This window comes from Octopus bimaculoides, chromosome 24 (genome assembly GCF_046866305.1).
Source record: "Octopus bimaculoides isolate indiv1 chromosome 24, ASM4686630v1, whole genome shotgun sequence".
NCBI classification, from domain to species: Eukaryota; Metazoa; Mollusca; class Cephalopoda; order Octopoda; family Octopodidae; genus Octopus; species Octopus bimaculoides.
Window position 1 is genome coordinate 23,842,364 of NC_142951.1, and position 22,027 is coordinate 23,864,390.

The 22,027-nt window shown below is 41.8% G+C and overlaps 1 protein-coding gene and 1 long non-coding RNA gene across 2 annotated transcripts in view; one reads left to right on the forward strand and one right to left on the reverse strand.

Moving 5' to 3' along the window:
• The window catches only part of LOC106882576 (cytochrome P450 2J5), a 44,127-nt gene extending 23,580 nt beyond the window's left edge, over positions 1-20,547 (reverse strand). The window contains exon 1 of the mRNA XM_089341345.1: positions 19,333-20,547. Coding sequence (XP_089197471.1) covers positions 19,333-19,843 — 511 coding nt within the window. The 5' untranslated portion in view covers positions 19,844-20,547. The remainder of the gene's footprint in view (positions 1-19,332) is intronic.
• LOC128250819 (uncharacterized) overlaps positions 1-22,027 on the forward strand; it is a 482,529-nt gene that overhangs the window by 47,574 nt on the left and 412,928 nt on the right. The gene's annotated exons all lie outside the window — the stretch shown is intronic.

The window sequence follows — 22,027 nt, forward strand, 5'->3', positions numbered from 1 at the left end:
GTTCAAATACCGCTGGGGCCGACTTTGCCTTTCATCCCTTTCAGGGTCGATAATATAATTACCAGTTGAGCACTGCGGTCGATCTAATCGACTTAGCTCCTCCCCGAAATTGCTGGCTTTCAGTCAAAATTTGAAATCAATATTTTGTCCAGCTTCTCAGATACGAGCAATTTGACTAGTGTTGATATGAGCAGTTGTAGATGTGGGGATTCTTTCGAGTTGTAGGTGATTTAGGAATAACTGATTTTTAACACATCGTGAGTTATTTAATCGCTTAGTATTTAAAGGCAGCCATATCCGGTCAAAATATCCAGCCTCTTACACCTACCCAACAATGTCATTCTAAAAATAAACAATCGCATCATTGAAATCTCAAAGCTATGAGATATGCCAGATTAATTCAAAACAATGAATAAATAAGCAATACATTTGATAGGGTAATGTGAATGCTAGACGGTTAAGATTTGATATTTTCTGTATTAACTTTTAGACGGGATCAAAACCGGGTTCAGGCTAGAAATGTGTATTTTTCTTTCATGTTCCTGGTTTGCATGACTATTTATTTAAAAAAATGCTTGATAAGAGTTATTTGCTTGATGTTGCGGTGTGCGTGTTATTTGTGGTTGTAACTACGGCATGAAGTGTGGTGTGGCTTGATGCTAATTAATTAATCCGTCTTTATCTTTTACTTGTTTCAGTCTGATGATTTGAGGCCATGTTGAGGCACCGCCTTTACGGGTTTCTAGTCGAGCAAATCGATCCTAGTTCTTTCTTGTAAGTTTGGTTATTTATTCTATCAATCCTTTTGCAGGACCGCTAAGTTATGGGGACATAAACACACCAACCCCGGTTGTCAAGTGGTGGTGGTGGTGGGGAACATACAACACAAAGACACACACGAACAGATATATACACGACAAGCTTCGTCAGTTTTCGTCTAACAAATTGATTCACAAACTATTGGTCAATATCCAGGGTTATATATAACAGAAAGCTCTTGCCCAAGCTGCCGAATAGTGGGACTGAAACCAAAACCGAGTGGTTTACAGAGTGAGCTTCTTAACCACACAGCCATGTTGCCTATACCTGCATACGCACGTGTGTGTGTGTGTGTGGGGGGGGTAAATGACTTCTATTTAGAATGATCTATATACAGAACAGGGAGTGAGGTTAGTGTGTATGTGTGATTGTGGTAATGGCTAAAAGGTGCTGTGTACGTATAAGTATGTATATAATTGAACACCTCGATCCCTTCCATCTGTGTATTGTGTGTGTGTGTGTGTGTGTGTGTGTGTGTGTGTGTGTGTGTGTGTGTGTGTGTGTGTGTGTACACATACGTAGACTCCTACACAGACATAACCAAGTGGAGGGCAATGCTGGCACACGTTCATATGCGCGTGCGTTATATATATGTATATATATATATATATATATATATATATCTCCACACATATACACAAACATACATAACTATTAGGGTTCTTGTTATTGTTGTATAAGAGGTGCGGTATGAGGGAGGAGAGAAAAAAAAACGAGACAGCGTCGCCTTCATCTTCGTTATTGTTGTTGTCACAGAATATAAAACAATAAAACAAAAGAGAGAGAACCGAGAGTGTGGGGGGGGGGAGACAAGAAGGCACCAGTTAAGGGGTTTCACACAGTTCGTCGTCGCTGGTTCGATCGAACGTGTCGTTGTTGCTTAAACAACGTACCCAAGTAACCCCTATTTTCTTGTCTCCGTATATATGTGTGTGTGTGTGTGTGTGTGTGTGTGTGTGTGTGTGTGTGTGTGTGTGTGTGTGTGTGTGTGTGTGTGTGTGTGTGTGTGTGTGTGAAATTTGTTGGGGTGGGGGAGGAGAAAGAGAGCAAAGAGACAGCGTAAGGGAAACAGAGGCGCCGATGGTAGAGACGGTGACTGCGTTTGTCTGAGTTTAAAGTATGTACACACAAAACATCCATATGCAGTTTCTGAACACACACGCATTAAAAAATGCATGAACACACACGCATTCTAATACTCACAAAGGCATGCATTCACACTCACACATACTCACAGATGCACGCATACACGTAAATACACTCATAAATACATACACGCAAACATAAGTTATACCCATGCTTGCTTACACGCACACACACAAACATATACACATCTATGAGTATATACACACACATGGCTTTTACCTCCCCCACCCTGCTGTCTTCCCCTCGTCCATCACTGTACCGTCTTGCTGCCCACAACACCCTCCGCTTGTCTCCGTCTCGCTACAAAGCTGTACTTCCCCGCCCAGTTCTACCCAGATATCCGACATGGAGATGGGCTAGCAATTAACGATAGAGGTAAGAATATATGTAAATATAGAGGTCTGTCTTGTATCTACCTACCCCAACTCACTATTTTCTCCGCTCACCCTACTTTTGCCTGACAGCCCCACCTTATACATTGCTTTCACCTAGATACCGCATCATCATTACCCTCAATTGAAAGGGTAGCATTAAAACGTGTAGTACATACATGGAAAAGATGTATGTACATACAAACTTATGTACATATGTATATGTATGTACACTTGTAAAAATCTAAGTATGTATATAGTAAATTTCAGCAAGATCTCAGTAAACAGCATTATACTACAACCACCGCCACACCAGACAGTACAATAACAGTCACAACATGTACGCGACGTTCACAACGGCCGCTGCAACATGTACGCGACGTTCACAACGGCCGCTGCAACATGTACGCGACGTTCACAACGGCGGCTGCAACATGTGCGCTGCCCACATACTAATTACTGTGCCCAGTCCTTCTTCCCAGCAGATCGATCAGAGTGTTGCCCCACTAGATCGATTAGAGTGTTACCCCACTAGATCGATCAGAGATCGATTAGAGTGTTACCCCACTAGATCGATCAGAGATCGATTAGAGTGTTACCCCACTAGATCGATCAGAGATCGATTAGAGTGTTACCCCACTAGATCGATCAGACATCGATTAGAGTGTTACCCCACTAGATCGATCAGAGATCCATTAGAGTGTTACCCCACTAGATCGATCAGAGATCCATTAGAGTGTTACCCCACTAGATCGATCAGAGATCGATTAGAGTGTTACCCCACTAGATCGATCAGAGATCCATTAGAGTGTTACCCCACTAGATCGATCAGAGATCCATTAGAGTGTTACCCCACTAGATCGATCAGAGATCCATTAGAGTGTTACCCCACTAGATCGATCAGAGATCCATTAGAGTGTTACCCCACTAGATCGATCAGAGATCCATTAGAGTGTTACCCCACTAGATCGATTAGAGTGTTGCCCTACTAGATCCATCAGAGTGATGCCCCACTAGATCCATCAGAGTGATGCCCCACTAGATCCATCAGAGTGATGCCCCACTAGATCCATCAGAGTGTTGCCCCACTAGATCCATCAGAGTGTTGCCCCACTAGATCGATCAGAGATCCATTAGAGTGTTACCCCACTAGATCCATCAGAGTATTGTCCCACTAGATCCATCAGAGTATTGTCCCACTAGATCCATCAGAGTGCTGTCCCACTAGATCCATCAGAGTGCTGTCCCACTAGATCCATCAGAGTGCTGTCCCACTCGATCCATCAGAGTGCTGTCCCACTCGATCCATCAGAGTGCTGTCCCACTCGATCCATCAGAGTGCTGTCCCACTCGATCCATCAGAGTGCTGTCCCACTCGATCCATCAGAGTGCTGTCCCACTCGATCCATCAGAGTGCTGTCCCACTCGATCCATCAGAGTGCTGTCCCACTCGATCCATCAGAGTGCTGTCCCACTCGATCCATCAGAGTGCTGTCCCACTCGATCCATCAGAGTGCTGTCCCACTCGATCCATCAGAGTGCTGTCCCACTCGATCCATCAGAGTGCTGTCCCACTCGATCCATCAGAGTGCTGTCCCACTCGATCCATCAGAGTGCTGTCCCACTCGATCCATCAGAGTGCTGTCCCACTCGATCCATCAGAGTGCTGTCCCACTCGATCCATCAGAGTGCTGTCCCACTCGATCCATCAGAGTGCTGTCCCACTCGATCCATCAGAGTGCTGTCCCACTCGATCCATCAGAGTGCTGTCCCACTCGATCCATCAGAGTGCTGTCCCACTCGATCCATCAGAGTGCTGTCCCACTCGATCCATCAGAGTGCTGTCCCACTCGATCCATCAGAGTGCTGTCCCACTCGATCCATCAGAGTGCTGTCCCACTCGATCCATCAGAGTGCTGTCCCACTCGATCCATCAGAGTGCTGTCCCACTCGATCCATCAGAGTGCTGTCCCACTCGATCCATCAGAGTGCTGTCCCACTCGATCCATCAGAGTGCTGTCCCACTCGATCCATCAGAGTGCTGTCCCACTCGATCCATCAGAATGCTGTCCCACTCGATCCATCAGAATGCTGTCCCACTCGATCCATCAGAATGCTGTCCCACTCGATCCATCAGAATGCTGTCCCACTCGATCCATCAGAATGCTGTCCCACTCGATCCATCAGAATGCTGTCCCACTCGATCCATCAGAATGCTGTCCCACTCGATCCATCAGAATGCTGTCCCACTCGATCCATCAGAATGCTGTCCCACTCGATCCATCAGAATGCTGTCCAACTCGATCCATCAGAATGCTGTCCAACTCGATCCATCAGAATGCTGTCCAACTCGATCCATCAGAATGCTGTCCAACTCGATCCATCAGAATGCTGTCCAACTCGATCCATCAGAATGCTGTCCAACTCGATCCATCAGAATGCTGTCCAACTCGATCCATCAGAATGCTGTCCAACTCGATCCATCAGAATGTTGTCCAACTCGATCCATCAGAATGTTGTCCAACTCGATCCATCAGAATGTTGTCCAACTCGATCCATCAGAATGTTGTCCAACTCGATCCATCAGAATGTTGTCCAACTCGATCGATCAGAATGTTGTCCAACTCGATCGATCAGAATGTTGTCCAACTCGATCCATCAGAATGTTGTCCAACTCGATCCATCAGAATGTTGTCCAACTCGATCCATCAGAATGCTGTCCCAGCTCCGGAACTTCATTGCCTCCCTTCTTATGTCTTTCCTGCAGGCGTTGACTTGCAATAGTTTAAACGGAATATTAACGGCATCAGTATCGACGGACTTGGAGGATATGCAAATGGCCACGGAGACTGTCCCTTTCTTCAGACGGTAAAAGAAATCAACCACAGCAACAGCAATGCACTATTAGGGTCACTACAATAATTACCATCGTCACGGTCATCACAACGACGATATTCTTTTATTCTCTTACTTGTTTCAGTCATTTGACTGTAGCCATGCTGGAGCACTGCCTTAAAGGGTCCTAGTCGAAGAAATCGACCCTAGGGCTTATTGTATCGGTCTCTTCTGCCGAACCCCTAAGTCACGAGGACGTAAACACAGACACACATACATACATTTTATATACATATACATACATACATACATACATACATACATACATACATATATATATATATATATATATATATATATATATCCGACGGACTTCTTTCAGTTTTCGTCTACCAAATCCACTCACAAGGCTTTGGTCGGCCCAAGGCTATAGTAAAAGACACTTGCCCAAGGTGCCACGCAGTGGGACTGAATCGGAAACCATGTGGTTGGGAAGCAAGCTTCTTACCACACAGCTGCGCCTACGCCCTTTGTAAACATTTTTGTCACTGGACAACTTAAATGAATGGTATGTAGTGACATCGAGGAATAATGAATGCGTTTAACCTGTGGGACATCGAATTAGCACTTTGGACAAAATGCCCTGTAGTATTTGTTCCGGTCTCTGCACATTTGTGTTCAAATCCTGTTGATGTCAACTTTGCCTTTCTTAATTTCGAAATCGATAAATGAAGTATCAGGTCAGGATTATGCGTTTCTTGGATTGTTTAGAGCACTTAACAGGGTCGGTTGACGTTTATGTAGCAGTACTTCGCATTCTAAGTTCAACCTCCTACTTCAAGCGATCAGAAGACAAAATATTTATAGTGCTGTTTAACATCTGAAGACAGCAAGCAAGGGAGATAACTCCCAAAAGATCAGTTGATTGAAATTTTAAGACAAGGCAGACGGGATTGGGGTTTGTCTTTAAAACCAACAAACATTCTCCCTCATTGACAAGACAGAGAAGTGATACACGCACAAGCACGCACAAGCACGCACACGCGCACACACGCGCGCACACACACACACACACACACACACTAGTACCAAGCTGTATTTTTCTAAGTGTAATCCTATGGTCATTCATGACCGAGGATGGTCTTTACCCTCTTACCCTATGTACATATAATGGCGTGGAGAGAGGAGGCTGATATGCACGGGCGACTGCTGGTCTTCCATGAACAACTTTGCCCGGACTTGTGGAGGGTAACTTTCTAGGTGCAATCCCATGGTCATTCTTGACCGAGGGGGAGGGTCTTATTCTTATGTATGCATGCCTATAAACAAGTATTTTTACACTTCATCTACACCAATAACATATCACCATCAAACAAGATATTCATGCATATACAGACAAAATGGACAGGAATTTGGAAGAGTACTCAAACGATACTTTCGTATAAAACATACGTTTGTACATGTATATATACATGTGTGTGCGTGCGTGTGTGTGTGTGAGCTACTGTTTGCTCTTCCCAAACCCACTTGGCAACTAGTGTTGGTTTGTTTACGCCCCCGTAACTTAGTGGTCCAACAGAAGCGATCGATAGAATAAATACCAAAATAAAAGTTAGATTTGTTCACCAGCATGTCCACAGTCCAGTTACTGAAACAAGTAAAATTTTTTTTTTTGAGGTTTACATCATTCAAGTCCAATGAGCGTAGTGTGTGTGTGTCGAGTTCGCTCGCGCGCGTGCGTGCGTGCGTGCGTGCGTGCGTGCGTGCGTGCGTGCGTGCGTGCGTGCGTGCGTGCGTGTGCGTGCGTGCGTGCGTGCGTGTGCGTGCGTGCGTGCGTGCGTGCGTGTGTGTGTGTGTGTGTGTGTGTGTGTCGAGTTCGCTCGCGCGCGCGCGCGTGTGTGTGTGTGTGTGTGCCGAGTTCGCGTATGCGTGTCGAGTTCACGTGTGTGTATGCGTGTGCGTGTGTGTGTGTGTGTGTGTAGAGTTCGTGTGTGTGTGTGTGTGTGTGTGTGGAGCTCGCGTGTGTGTGTGTGTGCGTCTGTATGGAGCTCGCGTGTGTGTGTGTGTGTAGAGTTCGTGCGTTTCTCTGTGTGGAGTTCGCGCGTGTGTGTGTGTATGTGTGGAGTTCGCGCGCGCGTGTGTGTGTGTGTGTGTGTGTGTGTGTGTGTGTGTGTGTGTGTGTGTGTGTGTGTGTGTGTGTGTGTGTGTGTGTGTGTGTGTGTGGAGTGCGTGTGGTTATATTTGAAACGAGAATTGAAGCGGCTGTTTAGATGCCGCGCTGTGGGATCGAACCCGGTACCGTCGGGTTACCAACGCAAACTGTTTAAATCATACGGTTATTTTTTATTTGGCTTTTCCATAAACTCGCACACGCAAAGCATTTTAACAAATAAATAAATATATAAAATAAACCACACATTCACAGTTTCACTCGTCCACCACACCCATTTGCGCTCCCCCTCCCCCTTTCACAATCTTTTTTTGAACAATCTTTTTTGGACTTCTTATATCGTGATAGTGGAACTGTTGTCGCTTAATACACAAAAAATACAGACAATATACAACAACAACATCTCTAAAGATATATATATTTATGCTATTAAAACAGATAAATAGATAATAAAACAAATAAACAAATCATAATAAATATACATATGTATATATATATTAACACATGAGCGACACCAGATAAATATATAATAAATATATATTATATATATATATTTATAATATGAAAAAACAAGGCCGGGGAATTTTCTCATACATACATATATATATACACACACACAACATACATATGTACATGCATACATACATACATACATACATACATTAATATCTATCAACAAACACACATACATGTGAATTAGATTTGTGTGTGTATATCAGTGTTTTTCTTCTCTAATTTATTTCGGTACTTTCAAATAAAGAAAGGAGCTGGTCTCTAGCAAAGAAATCAACTTTCTTCGCAAGAATTTAGACGTAGAAGCGTTACATTTCTAACCTTGGAAAAGTTTTGCATATTTTTATTGTCCCACTTACTCTTAGTGTATTTTATTTATAGAGTGTGTACTATTAAATTCGCCGATCACTTTCTTTGTTAGGAAACGGTATTTTTTGCTATTTACTAATATGACTAACTACCAATAATTTTTGAAGTAGATAAAGCGGTAAGCTAGCAGAATCATTATCACGTCGCTTAGCGGCGTTTTGTCCGTTTTTACGTTCTGAGTTAAAATGCCGCCAAGATCGACTGTCTTTCTTATTTTCAGGTTCAATGGACCAAGTACCAGTTGAGCACTAGCGTCAATGTATTCGACCAATCTACTCGCCCGAAACTGTTGGCCAAAATTGTGCCAAAATTTGAAATCAATAAATTTTAGACATCCATAAAATGGCGAGCTGGCAGAGTCGCTTTTGCGTTGGGGGAAAATGCTTATTCCAAGTTCAAATGCTGCCAGGGACGACTTTGCTTTTCATCTTTTCGGAATCGATATAAGTACCAGTTAAGCACCGGAGTCATGTAATCAATTTTTTTTCTTTTTGTGCAAAATTTGAACTCAATAATCTTTCGTAAAACTTAATCTTTTGTGTTTGCAGTTGGTAAAAGTTTCGATGGGGAATGTTTCACAATTAGTTCTGGTTTTGATATCGTTACCTTGTATGTTTCAGTCATTAGACTGCAGCCATGCTGGGGCACCGCCTTGAACTTTAGTTGAATGAATCGCCCCAGTATTATTTTTTTAAAGCCTGGTAATCAATTATTCTATCGGTCTGTTTTGCCGATCGACTAATTTACGGGTATGTGCGCGTGCGTGCGTGCGTGTGCGTATTTAAAGACTGCATATATTTTCAATATACAATATCCGCACCAGTTTCTATAAATGGCATCCAAATCTCCCTCAAAACATATTCTACTCGTCTACAGCTAAAAGAACGAATACCTTCACTACACCCCTCTTATATCCCCCACCACTACCACACAACTCCAGCAGCACAGTTACCACTTCCCGCCCACATCCATACCATGACGATTGCCACAACTACAATTTTCTTAATAACTCCCTCTCCATCCCCCACAACACGCAGTATCACCAACTACCGACATCCTCCATTATGTTCTTTTTACAAGACGTGTAAAATGCAAGTTTGGAGGGAGACTTTGGTTGCTATTTCTGAAGTGCAACTACGAAGATGCAATTTTGTTAATGGTCTAATAAAAAATATATGGCGACTGTTTCACACCTACATATACGCATACATAGAAAACACCCGTGCCTAGATATTTACTCATACACGTATATTATATATACTCACCTATCTATCTATCTATACATACATACACACATACACACAAACATGCATACACACGTGCATGCACACACATACAGACACGTATACATATACAGACGTGAAACACATGTAAATGCGAACATACACACACATATACGCACGCATATATATGCGTTTGTGTGTGTGTGTGTATATATATATATATATATATATATATATATATATATGCGTGTGAGAGGTTTCCATACAGTTTTCATCTGTCAAATTCATTATCGAGGCATTAATCGACCCAAGGTCATAGTTGAAGACACTTGCCTAAGGTGTCGCACTGCAATGGGATGATCGAACCTAAAACCACTTGTTTTCGAGATGTGAACTTGCTAACCACTTAACCGCAGTCATTTAATCATGTCAGCGCTTACCCGCACATGTAAAATACACATCCGCGCGCGCACACATACACAGACACACACACACACACACACACAAGAAACCCCCACCACTACCACAATTTTCAGGAAATCATTAGTAAATTGCCCTTAATTATAGTCATTGTTTTGTTGTTCATAATACAATCAAATCCTGTTAACCTCATTGGCCCTTTTCACCACTCCTCCTCAACCACTTGTACGTTACTTTTATATATACAACCACCCGCACACGCGCGCGCGTTGTAATGTTAGTGCTTGTACTAGAAGTGATTGTAGTAGTGGTAGTGGTAAAGTGAAGGTTGTGATAGTGGTGGTTGCAGTGGTTATACCTATAGTAGTAGCAGTAATAGTTGTTGTTGTCGTTACGCCCTGGTCAGCGCCTTCGACGAGCAGACCAACAAGCTGTAGCCAGTTTTGTTGCAGATATTCCGTATGGTGGATCACCATGTATATTTGCTCTTTTTTTTTTTTTTCGACGATAAGGTGTGTTTTGAGGCCGGATTTAACTACTGTTTCTAGTCGGCCGGACGACCTCGAGAAGTTCTTTCTTAGTTGCTTCTATTTCCGAAAGTCGAATCAATCACGAACCCATTCCCCTTGTCACTCGAGCTGCAAAAAGTAACAGCCAAAATTTCCCAAATTACATTGACTTGTAAAATAAATAAATAAATAAATAAAAGATAGCATATCCACAGAAGCGCACCCTACCGCCCGACTTTGTTTCCTTATAAATTCTAGAAAAATGGATATTTTTAAATGAAATTTTCTAGAAAACGCAAGATGATGTAAATTTCGATTATATCGGAATTTGTTAAAAATGTATTCTGAGGGGTGGGGAGAAAAGAGTTTCAGAAAACTCACACGCATCGGCCTTGTTTCCTCATAACTTTCAGAAAAGTTGGTATATTTTTAATGAAATCTTCTATAAATACTTAGGTGTAAGCGTAGTTGTGTGGTAAGAAGCTTGCTTGTCAACCACATGGTTCCGGGCTCAGTCCCAATGCGTGGCATCTTGGTCAAGTGTCTTCTACAATAGCTTCGTGCCGACCAAAGTCTTGTGAGTGGATTTGGTAGGCGGAAACTGAAAGAAGCCAGTCATGTGTGTATTTATGTATGTGCGTGTTCCCCACTTCCCGCCATCGCTTGACAACCTATGTTGGTGTGGTTTAACCTAGCGGTTCGGCAAAAGCCGATAGAATAAGTACGAGGCTTACAAATAATAAGTCTTGGGGGGGGGGGTCGATTTCTTCGACTAATAAACCTTTAAGGCGGTGCTACAGCATGACCGCAGTCAAATGACAAACAAGTAAAAGAAAACCTTTCAGAGTGTGTACATCACGATTATTTAACAAGAAAAAGGAAACTGGTAGACTTGTACACATACATATTGACACATCAATTTTTTCGAAATTTCAAGTTTCACTTTGTAGATATATGTGATGTGTGTCATTAAATTCCGATATGATCGTAATCTACCCAATTTCAAAGGTATTTGTAGAAAATTTCATTAAAAAATTAAACATTTTTCTGAAAGTTATGAGGAAACAAAGCTGGCTCGTGTGAATTTTCTGAAGCTCTTCCTCACCCCCATGGAAAATATTTTCACAACAAATTCCCATAAAATCGGAATCTATACTACCTCATGCGTATTTAGGAAATTTCATTAAAAGGTATCCATTTTCTGGGAGTTCTGAGAAAAAGTTGGCGGGGCGGGGGGGAGGGCGCACTTGTGTCGGTATGCCTAAAATGACAAGACAATGTAAATTTTCGAAATAAAGATGGTGTGGTCGTGGATGGAACGTCTTTCGTCAGAAGTCTACTCTATCATAGTTGTCCAAACGTTAAACAAGAACAGAAACTGCGACTGCAATAGCGAGGAAGCCTTATGTGGTCGCTCGTTATACTAGAAACAGCAGTCAAATCATACCATTATTGGCACTCCGTCGGAATAGCCTGCTCGTGAAATTAACGTGCAAGTGGCTGAGTACTCCACAGACACGTGTACCCTTAACGTAGTTCTCGGGATATTCAGCGTGACACAGTGTGACAAGGCTGGCCCTTTGAATTACAGGTACAACAGAAACAGGAAGAAAGAGTGAAAGTTGTGATGAAAGAGTACAGCAGAGTTCGCCACCATCCCCTGCCGGAGACACGTGGAGCCTTAGGTGTTTACGCCCAATAAACACTCAACGCCCGGTCTGGGAATCGAAACCGCGATCCTATGACCGCGAGTCCACTGCCTTAACCACTGGACCATTGCGCCTCCACCAAATCATACCGTACTGCATGATGAAATAGGACACGCTGATTAACGTTACCCTCTGTTACTTGTACATAAAAAGAAAAGACGGAATGGTCTCGGCTGGAATGCTACTCGATCGGAGTTGACATTGGCTAAATAACTTCAACAAATATAAACGGATGCTTAAGATAATGTAGTACCTGATACACGAATAGGACAGTCATAGCGGGAAGATCATAAATCATATGCACTTAATGGCTGACCAGGGGCTAAACAGCAACAACAAAAATACCAGCGACACCAGTAACAAGAACAAACACGTGTCAAAAAAAAAAAAAAACGCTGACCCAAATTTAAAAATTGTCAAAGAACTTCTTGTTTCCTTGCGTCACAGTATATTCCCGGATATGGTGACAGTTGACTTAACAGGTACATAGCAGGTAGCTCTGCCCCCTCCATATGACAACTCGCTACAGTACACTATATTATATACAACACTTCACCACAGTACACTATATTATATACAACACTTCACCACAGTACACTATATTATATACAACACTTCACCACAGTACACTATATTATATACAACACTTCACCACAATACACTAGTTTAACTACATTATATCACACTATACGACTCCGTACTAATACAAGAGCCGACGTGGGAGCTTTTGTACGTAGTCGCTCGACTTTGCTTTAAAATGAGCGATCATACCCGAACACCTGTAAAAGAAATGCAGGGTCACAACGTATACCGTAAGCCTAAAGGCAATACGTACGAGGCAAAACAAAACAAAAAATACCTCCTCAAAACCCAGAATGATCATAGATTCATTTGATCGATCTGATCCGATCAAGGACAATACAGTTACAATATTCTCTTGCGTTTTAAGTACACTGGCATCTACTAAAGATTACCATCATATACTAGAGTACACTGAATTACTACACTATAAAGCATGCTGCTATAGACTAAAGTACATTGCTTTAAAGCAGTGTTTCTCAACCGGAGTCCAAGTGACCCCTGGTGGTTGAACGCAAGCAAAATAGTAAATTAAGAATCCACAGTAGTATTTCAAGGGTCCATGAAAAAATGTTACTTAATATGTATTTATTGCAAGAAACAGGTTTCTTTCTCAAACGTTTTACATAGTTCAACCTACATGCATTAAAGTACATTGGCCTTATACTAAAAATATACTGCACTACACAAAGAAGTACTTATAGTAACGTACACTTATTTACACAAAGGTAGCCTGCGCTAACACTAAAGTACTCGGCCTTATATTTCGCTGCATTCACAACCGAAGTCCACAAGCCAGGCTGACATTGGTTTCAAATTGTTACACAAGGCCAGCAAGTTCGAGGGAAGGGGTATGTCGATTACATTGAACACAGTGCTCAACAGGACCCCGAAAGGATGAAAGGCAAAGTTGACCTCGGAACATAAAGACGGACGAAAAGCCTCTAAGCTTTTTTCCTGGCGTGCTAACGATTCTGCTAGTTCGCCGCCTCAGCCAGGCTGATATTAAAAAAACAAAACAGCTTGCTGGTTCTTCTATAAACTGTTGTTTATTAGCTCGTGGTCGGATTTGATCTTAGAAAACATTTAAGACGTGACCATCCCGTCGATTTCTTTTTGTCCTGTCAATCAAAATAGCTTGTACTTCCATCAGTATTGTTGTTTAACCGTAGGTCATCTTCTGGTCCAGGAAACTTGTAATCGAAGGCAACATTCAGACCACCTTTTTGTTTTTTTCCTTTGCACAGTATCTAGGGTTTATATGCCCTTCCTTTTTAAAATGTGAGCATGATTTGACAGCTACTACTAGCAGACCGAACAACCATATAGAATTTCCACGTTTTACCTTTGGGTTTGCCCAAGTCAACCCTGCTTGTGCACAGGCTTATTATCAAATGCATTCCAACTACACCATCCAACTTTTCTATAGGCTTCAAGACTACTACAATATCTAACATGCCCTTCTTTTCAAGGTGATAGAAGTCGATATATGGGAAATTCAGCTGTTATTTTAAGTAAATAGAGAGATCTTAGAGGTGACGTAGTTGGATCGAACATGAGCCAGTTGTTTATAACCCCAGGTCAGCAATAATCGAGCAGAAATGATCAATGATAGACATACCTCCACATCAGTGATATTACCGTCATGGCCTCCTCATTTTTTTCTAGACGGTAAAATGTGGTTTGAGAGTGTTCAACTGCTATTCCCAGCAGATCGCACATCCACGAATAGGTTTTCTTGATGGATCGTCCGAAAGCCACTTGATGTTGTTTGGCCACGAGTCAAAACTGAACGAGCTAACCCTAAGATCAAAGGTATTGCAGTTATGGCCAATTCGTCGTTTAAGTTCTAATATGCTCTCTTATTTAAGACAACAGCGTTTGATTTTTGAGGAGACTAAGCTGCTATTTCTAGAAAAAAAAAATCAGCAGAATTCGTCTGCGTATCTTTTCAAACTGTCGATAATGAATGAAGTCGCAGAGACTACTAACAGACAATTCCATTGGCTAAAGCACCAGCCAATAGAATTATTTAGCACATGTTTTAAATGAGCAGCGATAATGAATTATTAATCTGGAATGATTAAGATACAGAAGACCGACATTAACACAAATTGTTTTGTTATTTAGCTGAAAGTCATCAGGTTTAATCGGGCTTATAAACGGGAGTTTTAAGCTTGACCATCACACCTGGTTTTATTTTCAAATGAGGCGAATTGGCAAAGTTGTCAAGTGCGTCGGATCGAATCCTTTGCCACATTCGTTTCGGCTCTGTTCTCCTAGCTCAAATCCTGCCGAGATCAACTTTATCTTACATTCTTTCGGGAGTCGATAAATAAAGTACTAGTCCTATACTTGAATCAATTCTTGCTTGCTTGCTAACTATCTAAGAAGAAACCAGTGGTGTTCAGATCTGGAGGGCTCCACCAGGTTTTAACATGCTTAAAATGCACAGTATGTCACGAGTCCCAAAGATCCTATCGTGGCCCCAAGGAAAGAAAGATCAAGAACTATCATCAATCCCCTCATTTCCTCTCTGAGGAATAAGCGTTGTTATTAGGCGAGTGGAGTAACGGTCACAGAACCCGTAGGAGAACTTGAGGTGTAGGGGTCGCAGACATTTGGGATTGTAAGGAATGGTGGGAGGTCTGGGTCATACGGAGACTAATGTGTGGCGAGGAAGCCAAAAATCACGTAAATATTGTTGCGTGAGGTAAAGGGAAAGGGACCACGTTAAGTACCATAGTGGGGGACGAGGGAGCCAGGGATCACGTAAGGATTGTTGTGTGGGATCAGAGACACTACGTAGGCAGATCTTGCATAAAAAATATTGGCATGTCAGAATTGGTAGAAATGCCAGAACGAGATGAACAGGTTGTAGCATTTAATTTTAAGGCTGGTAAAATATGTTGAGACTCATAGAACCAACTAGAGAGTAGTTTTAAGCGGTCATTTGAGCTGAAAATAGCAGCCAGTGTCACCCTCATATCACGTATTTTATTGCCTAGGGGGAATAAAGGGAGGCATTAAATAATGGTACTCCAGATAGTACTTTTAGTTCGAGCAAAAGGAAAATCACGACCAGAAGGTTTTTTTGAACATGGGTCTGCTGGGTCAAGTGTGACCTCAGGTTTTAACGACCACATCCAGTGCCAGATTCAGATGAAGAGAAGCCCGAGGTTATTTCACTTGCGAAACGGGACTGTGACAGTATTAAAAGTATACACTTGAGCGGAGGTCATCAATTTTTGAGACCCTATGCTGCCAAGCCTATACGCTGTATTTAATCTAGTTGTAGGGTTTGACCTGAAGAAAACGGGAATTTCAATCTTGGAAGACGGTTCGGGGTCTTAATTGTTGGGCTGTGTTTAGGGTATCAGTTGGACTTAATCTAATCCTGTGTAAATGGCGATACATTAGCCAACTGTGGAATCTTTATGAGGTCGCGTCACTTGTTAGAAATAACAGCCGAATATTCTGCAAAATTACGTCCTACTGTTTTTAAAGACGAAGGGAAGAGCGTGTATTCCCAAAAAATTGTCCGATATCCCTACCTCGAAAAAAAAAAAATAAAAAATAAAAACCCCTATGCATTACGACTAATTGTATGTGAATAAATAAACGATAACAAACAGAAAAGAGAGAGGAAGAAAGAGAGAGATGGATGGATGAAGTATGGTGAAGATAAATTGACACCTACACATAAGTGCCCTGCCACCACCGACTTTGATTCCTCATGACTTCCAGAAAATGGATATCTTTTAGTGAAATTTTCTTCAAATACGCACGCTTCAAGATAGTTTAGATTCCAATCTTATCGGAATCTGTGGTGAAAAAAAAAAAAAAATTCTGCGAGTGGGGGAGAGGAGTTCCGGAAAATTCACACGAGCTGGGTTTTTTTTCCCCTATAACTTTCAGAAAAAAAGTGGTAATTTTTTTTTTTTAATATGAAAAAAAATTTTTTTACAAATACCCTTCATATGGTGTAGATTATGATTAAACGTGAATTTAATATGAAAAAAAAAAAAATAAAATTGGAGCTTGCACACATACTGACAAGCATCACATATCGATAAAAATGTAACTTGAAAAAAAAAAAAATGTGATGTGTATTAGGATGTGCCCACCATTTTTTCCACAAATTATGATATAAGCGTAATCTACACATTCTGAAAAGTATTTGTAGAAAATTTCGTTTAAAAATACCCATTATTCTGAAAGTTATGAAGAAAGAAAACCAACACGTGAATTTTCTGAAACTCTTCTCCCCACACATCAGAAAAAAAAAAATTAAAAAAAAAAAAACTTTCACTACAAATTCCGATACAGTCGGAATCCACACCATCTGAAGTGAATTTGTAGAAAATTTCCTATCCATTTCTAAAAGTTATGAGGAAACGAATTCGAGTGGGGTAGGGTGGGACACACTCGTGGAGGTATGCCTAAGGAACGACAAATACATATATATACAGACCAGCAGAGAAATATCCTGTAGAAAAAAAGAAAAAAAAAAAAACCGCGCAAACACATATATACACATACACATAGAGATTTTTTTGTGCCAATTGGATTTTGTGAACTCAGAGAATACCAAGAGCAGAGAGCGAGAGGCATGGGTAATTAAATAGCGATCGGTTAGATAGTAAAGATGTACAATGAGAGAGAGAGAGAGAGAGAGAGAGAGAGAAAGAGAGAGAGAGAGAGAGAGAGAGAGAGAGAGAGAGAGAGAGAGAGAGAGAGAGAGAGAAAGAGAGAGAGAGAGAGAGAATGGATAAAGATGCAAGTGGAAGGATTGAAAAAAATATACAAATGAGTATCTGTAGTAGAAGCAGAGAGATATACAACCAATTATAAAATGTTGGATTGAATGAACAGAAAAATATAAAACAGAATGACAGTGAGAACGAAGGATGTAAACAAGCTAACGTGCACGCACACACAGCGGCTGTCATGACAGTAATATAGGATCCCCAAAGCAAAGCAATGCACTGGGGGCCCTACATATACACTAAATTACAGCATACAGAGATTAGTACTGGGCCACTTAGTACCCTGAGCTATCTGGACATTCTGCGTGATGTGTCTATACCTCAATGCAGCACTGAGAGAGATAGACAGATAGATAGCTAGCTAGATGGCTAGGCGCAGGTGTGACTGTGTGGTAAGAAACTTGCTTCCCAACCACATGGTTCCAGGTTCAGTCCCATTGCTTGGCAACTTGGGGCAAGTGTCTTCTACTATAGCATCGAGCCGAGCAAAGCCTTGTCAGTGGATTTGGTAGACGGAAACCGAAAAAAGCCCGTTGTATATATATGTTTGTGTGTGTATGTGTGTGTGTGTCTTTGTGCCCGCGTTTGTCCCTCCAGCACCACTTGACAACTGGTGTTGGTGTGTTTACGCCCCCGTAACTTAGCGGTTCGGCAAAAGAGGAGGAAAGAATAAGCGCTACGCTTTTAAAAAATAAATCCTGGGGTCGATTTGTTCACATAAAACACTTCAAGGCGATGCCCCAGCATGGCCTCAATTAAATGACTGAAACAAGTTGAAATATTATATATATATATATATATATATATATATATATATATATATATATACATACATACACACACATATATATTAAATATAGAATATATATACACAAAGCGAGGAAGAGAGAATGAGAAAGAGAGAAAATAAGAGAGATAGAGAAAAAGAGGGATAGGGAGAAAGAGATAGAGGTAGAGAGATAGAAATAAAGAGTGAGATAAAGATAGAGAGATTTGGAAAAATAAAACTTTTAAAAAAAATCGTCGAATACCACAAATATAAAAAATTAACAGCAGCAGCAGCAGCCAGAGGCGTAGCGTGGGTTTTGGCACCCCTCTGCGGTGCCCCACCCCAACCGGCATTACGCTACTGACAACACCCAAGGGGGAATCCTCTCTACATGGTCGCTCGAACTTTTATCCTTTAATCAGGAAGTGCAATACCTACAAATCTTTAACAGAACCTCCAAGAATAATAGGGGGGGGGGGAGATCCAGGTGGTGGTCTAAGCTGGACGACGGATTTAGTCTACCTTTCTACTACTCTCGTTCCCCACTTCATGTACTACACGGCAGGATTTGAACTCAGAAATGTAAAAGAGAACAAATATCGTAGGGTATCACATTCGACTTTTTAACAATTCCGCTACAGATGTGCACTGCCATTTACAAGTTCTTCACTTATCGACTCTAGAAGAACGAAAGCTGAATTCGAACTGGGCGGGAATTGAACTCAGAAGTAAGGAGCCAGAAGACTGTCGTGTCTTTGTCCGACAATTTTTTGACACATGCACAGACTTGCAGAAATTTCGGCAAAGTGGTTGGTCGATTAAATTGCTCCAGTTTTTGACTGGTGCTTCGACCAGCAAGTATTAGGGGTCAAATATTGAGTAGGGTACAAGACCTAGAATTTGAGGCGAGAGGGATAGTCGATTACATCGAACCCCAGTGCTTGACCGGTACTTAATTTATCGAGTCCGAAAGGATGAAAGGCAAAGTCGACTTCGGCGAAATTTGAATTCAGAAAAGTAAAGACGGACGAAATACCGCTAAGCATTTTACTCGTCGAGCAAACGGTTCTGCCAGTTCGTCACCTTCTAACTCGTTGTAATAAATAAAAGATAAGAAATTGTAAATTTTACCTTTTCCTTGGCCAAGTTTCTCGGTTATAAAAGTGCTTGCCTTGTTCGTAAAAAGATCCGGGTTGGTGATAAAGGCCTCTTTGAAATTATTGTAACCGTTTAGAAAGATGAGCATCTTGTTGCCCACGTGCAGGCTGAAGATGTCACCGTAACGTTTGCGTAACTGAGCCAGCACCTCGGCCAGGTCGGAGCTGGAGAACAGCACGGTGCTACCAACAATCGGTATGCGGGGCGGTCCCGGAGGCAAACCTTCCAGCCGCTGTTTCCACACGCTTAACAGCAGGCCGAGCGTACCCAGGAAAATAATGAGAGTGGTGAGATCGGGTGGTGTGGGAAAGGTAGACTGAATCTGTGAATTTTCGACCAGCGGTTCCATGCTGGTCTGTGCGGCGGCTGCGCTGCTGCTGACAATGCTAGCGATAAAGGCGATATTGGGCGCTGGCGATGATGAGTGGTCAACACCAGCTACCACGCGCTGATGGTTGGCGGGTGATACAGTCGTGTTGTACATATATAGGGCCGTACTGGAAAAAGCTTCAACAATATAACGAACCTGCTGAGGTTACGTTCGCCTTTATATCGTTTCTACCGGACGTGTAGACAGGAGTGTGCTTTTGCAGAGTTCAGAGAGGAAGAAAGGCGGAGAATGAAAAAAGTTACAGAGTTCGTTTTCAGTGAATGTTTAAACAGTTTACAAAGTATAATTTGTTTTCACCTACTAAAAGTATGCACATACGTTGTACATATTTGTATAGTTTGCTTTCGCAGATGGAACTTATGTATATAGTTTGTATACACCGACGGAACGTATGAATATTATAATTTTCTTCGAACGTGTGTAAATCGTAAGTTTTGCACCGAACGTATGTATATAGCTTTTTTTTTTTAAATCAGTTTGCCGTCAGTGTGTATGCATATATGTTCGTATATAAATAAAACAGTTTGTTTTTCAGAGAATATGTGTATATGTATGTATACTGTTTGTCTTCACTGTATATTATAATATAATTTACTATACTGTAATATACTATGCGCGTTAAGTGCTTGTCTTTCGGCTGTGTAAGCGAATGTCTTGTCTTGTTGATTCTATCCTCTTAAAAACTGTTAATAAGTTTTTAATTATTGCAGGACGGAGTGGAAAGAGATGTACGAGTAGCGAAGTGATTAGGGTAAGATTGGAATTGTGGAGTGAACAAGTTAGAGAAGAATTCTTGTTTATAAAGCACAACCTGAGGTGCGGGGAGAGATAAGAAACAGAGATAGATAGATAGATATAGAGAGCGGATAGAGGTGGGGGGTGAGGAGAGGGTAATAGAGTGTGTGTGTGTGTGTGTGTGTGAGAGAGAGAGAGAGAGAGAGATATGAGATAAAAGTAACAGGGAGGGAGGGAGGGAGAGCGAGAGGTAGGGAGGAAAAGGAGGTGGTGATGGTAGAGGTGGAGAAGGCTGGCTCTCACTCCGGAGGTTGACCGGTGTATTTTACCTGTACAGTTAAGAGGACAGTCTAATACAGCACACACACACACACACACACACACACACGCACACCACGCATTACGTCCATACACATTCACGCAGCAGCAATATACGGCGGTATATATATATATATATATACACATAGCAGTTCATACATAATACACATACATAAAGTTGGACATTTAACAGCATATGCACACACACACACACACACACATGAATGTACATATAGTAGCACATACGGCAATGTTTACACTCATTCACACAGCGGTACATACATTCACACTTATTGACAGCACCACACGCACATACACAGCAACGCATCCACACACACACACACACGCACACACACTCACATGCACAGACACATCCGCATACACACAAGTATACATACAGTGCACATACACGCACAACTCTCACACCCCCTATACAATTATACGCATACTATAGTAAATTGTACACCCACATAAATAATTAGAAGCACTCACACATGCACTCACACACACACACACATACACAAACAGCTCTTCATGTACAAATAGTACACACACACACACACACACACACATACAGTTAATTTACACAAAAATCACATACAGGGATACATACACACATACATACATACGCACAGCGATACATAGATGCATACATACATACGCACATACATAGATACAAACATACATATACACATGCCTACGCACACAATATATATATAAACATACATACATACATATATGTGTATCTACACACATAGACATTCGCACGCTCGGGCGCGCGAGCACACACACACACGCTCACACACGCTTCATTATCGCTGATTTTCCACGCTTTCTACTCGAACAATTAGTCAAACTTAAAATGCGAGGGTTGTTGTTTCGCTCCCGGCCAGCCCTGAACGCGCAGATCCGTCATAAATATATCCCAGTAATTTTTTCCCCTATATACTGAGGATCCAGGCCCCATATTTTCCAATGTTCCCCCACCCTCTTTTTTTTATGCTATAGATGGTTGCAGAATGCATTTGAAGAGAGATTTGGCTGTTATTTTTAGCGAGTCAAGTGATCACGTAGAAGCTTAGTTTTTGGTTTCATGTTGCAAATGGTAGAGATAGTGGTGGTGGTGGTGGTGGTGGTGGTGATGGTGATAGTAATGTGCTGTTGTTGCGGTGGTGATGGTGGTGGAGGGCGATTTTGTTGATGTTGGCGGTGGTGGTGGTTGTT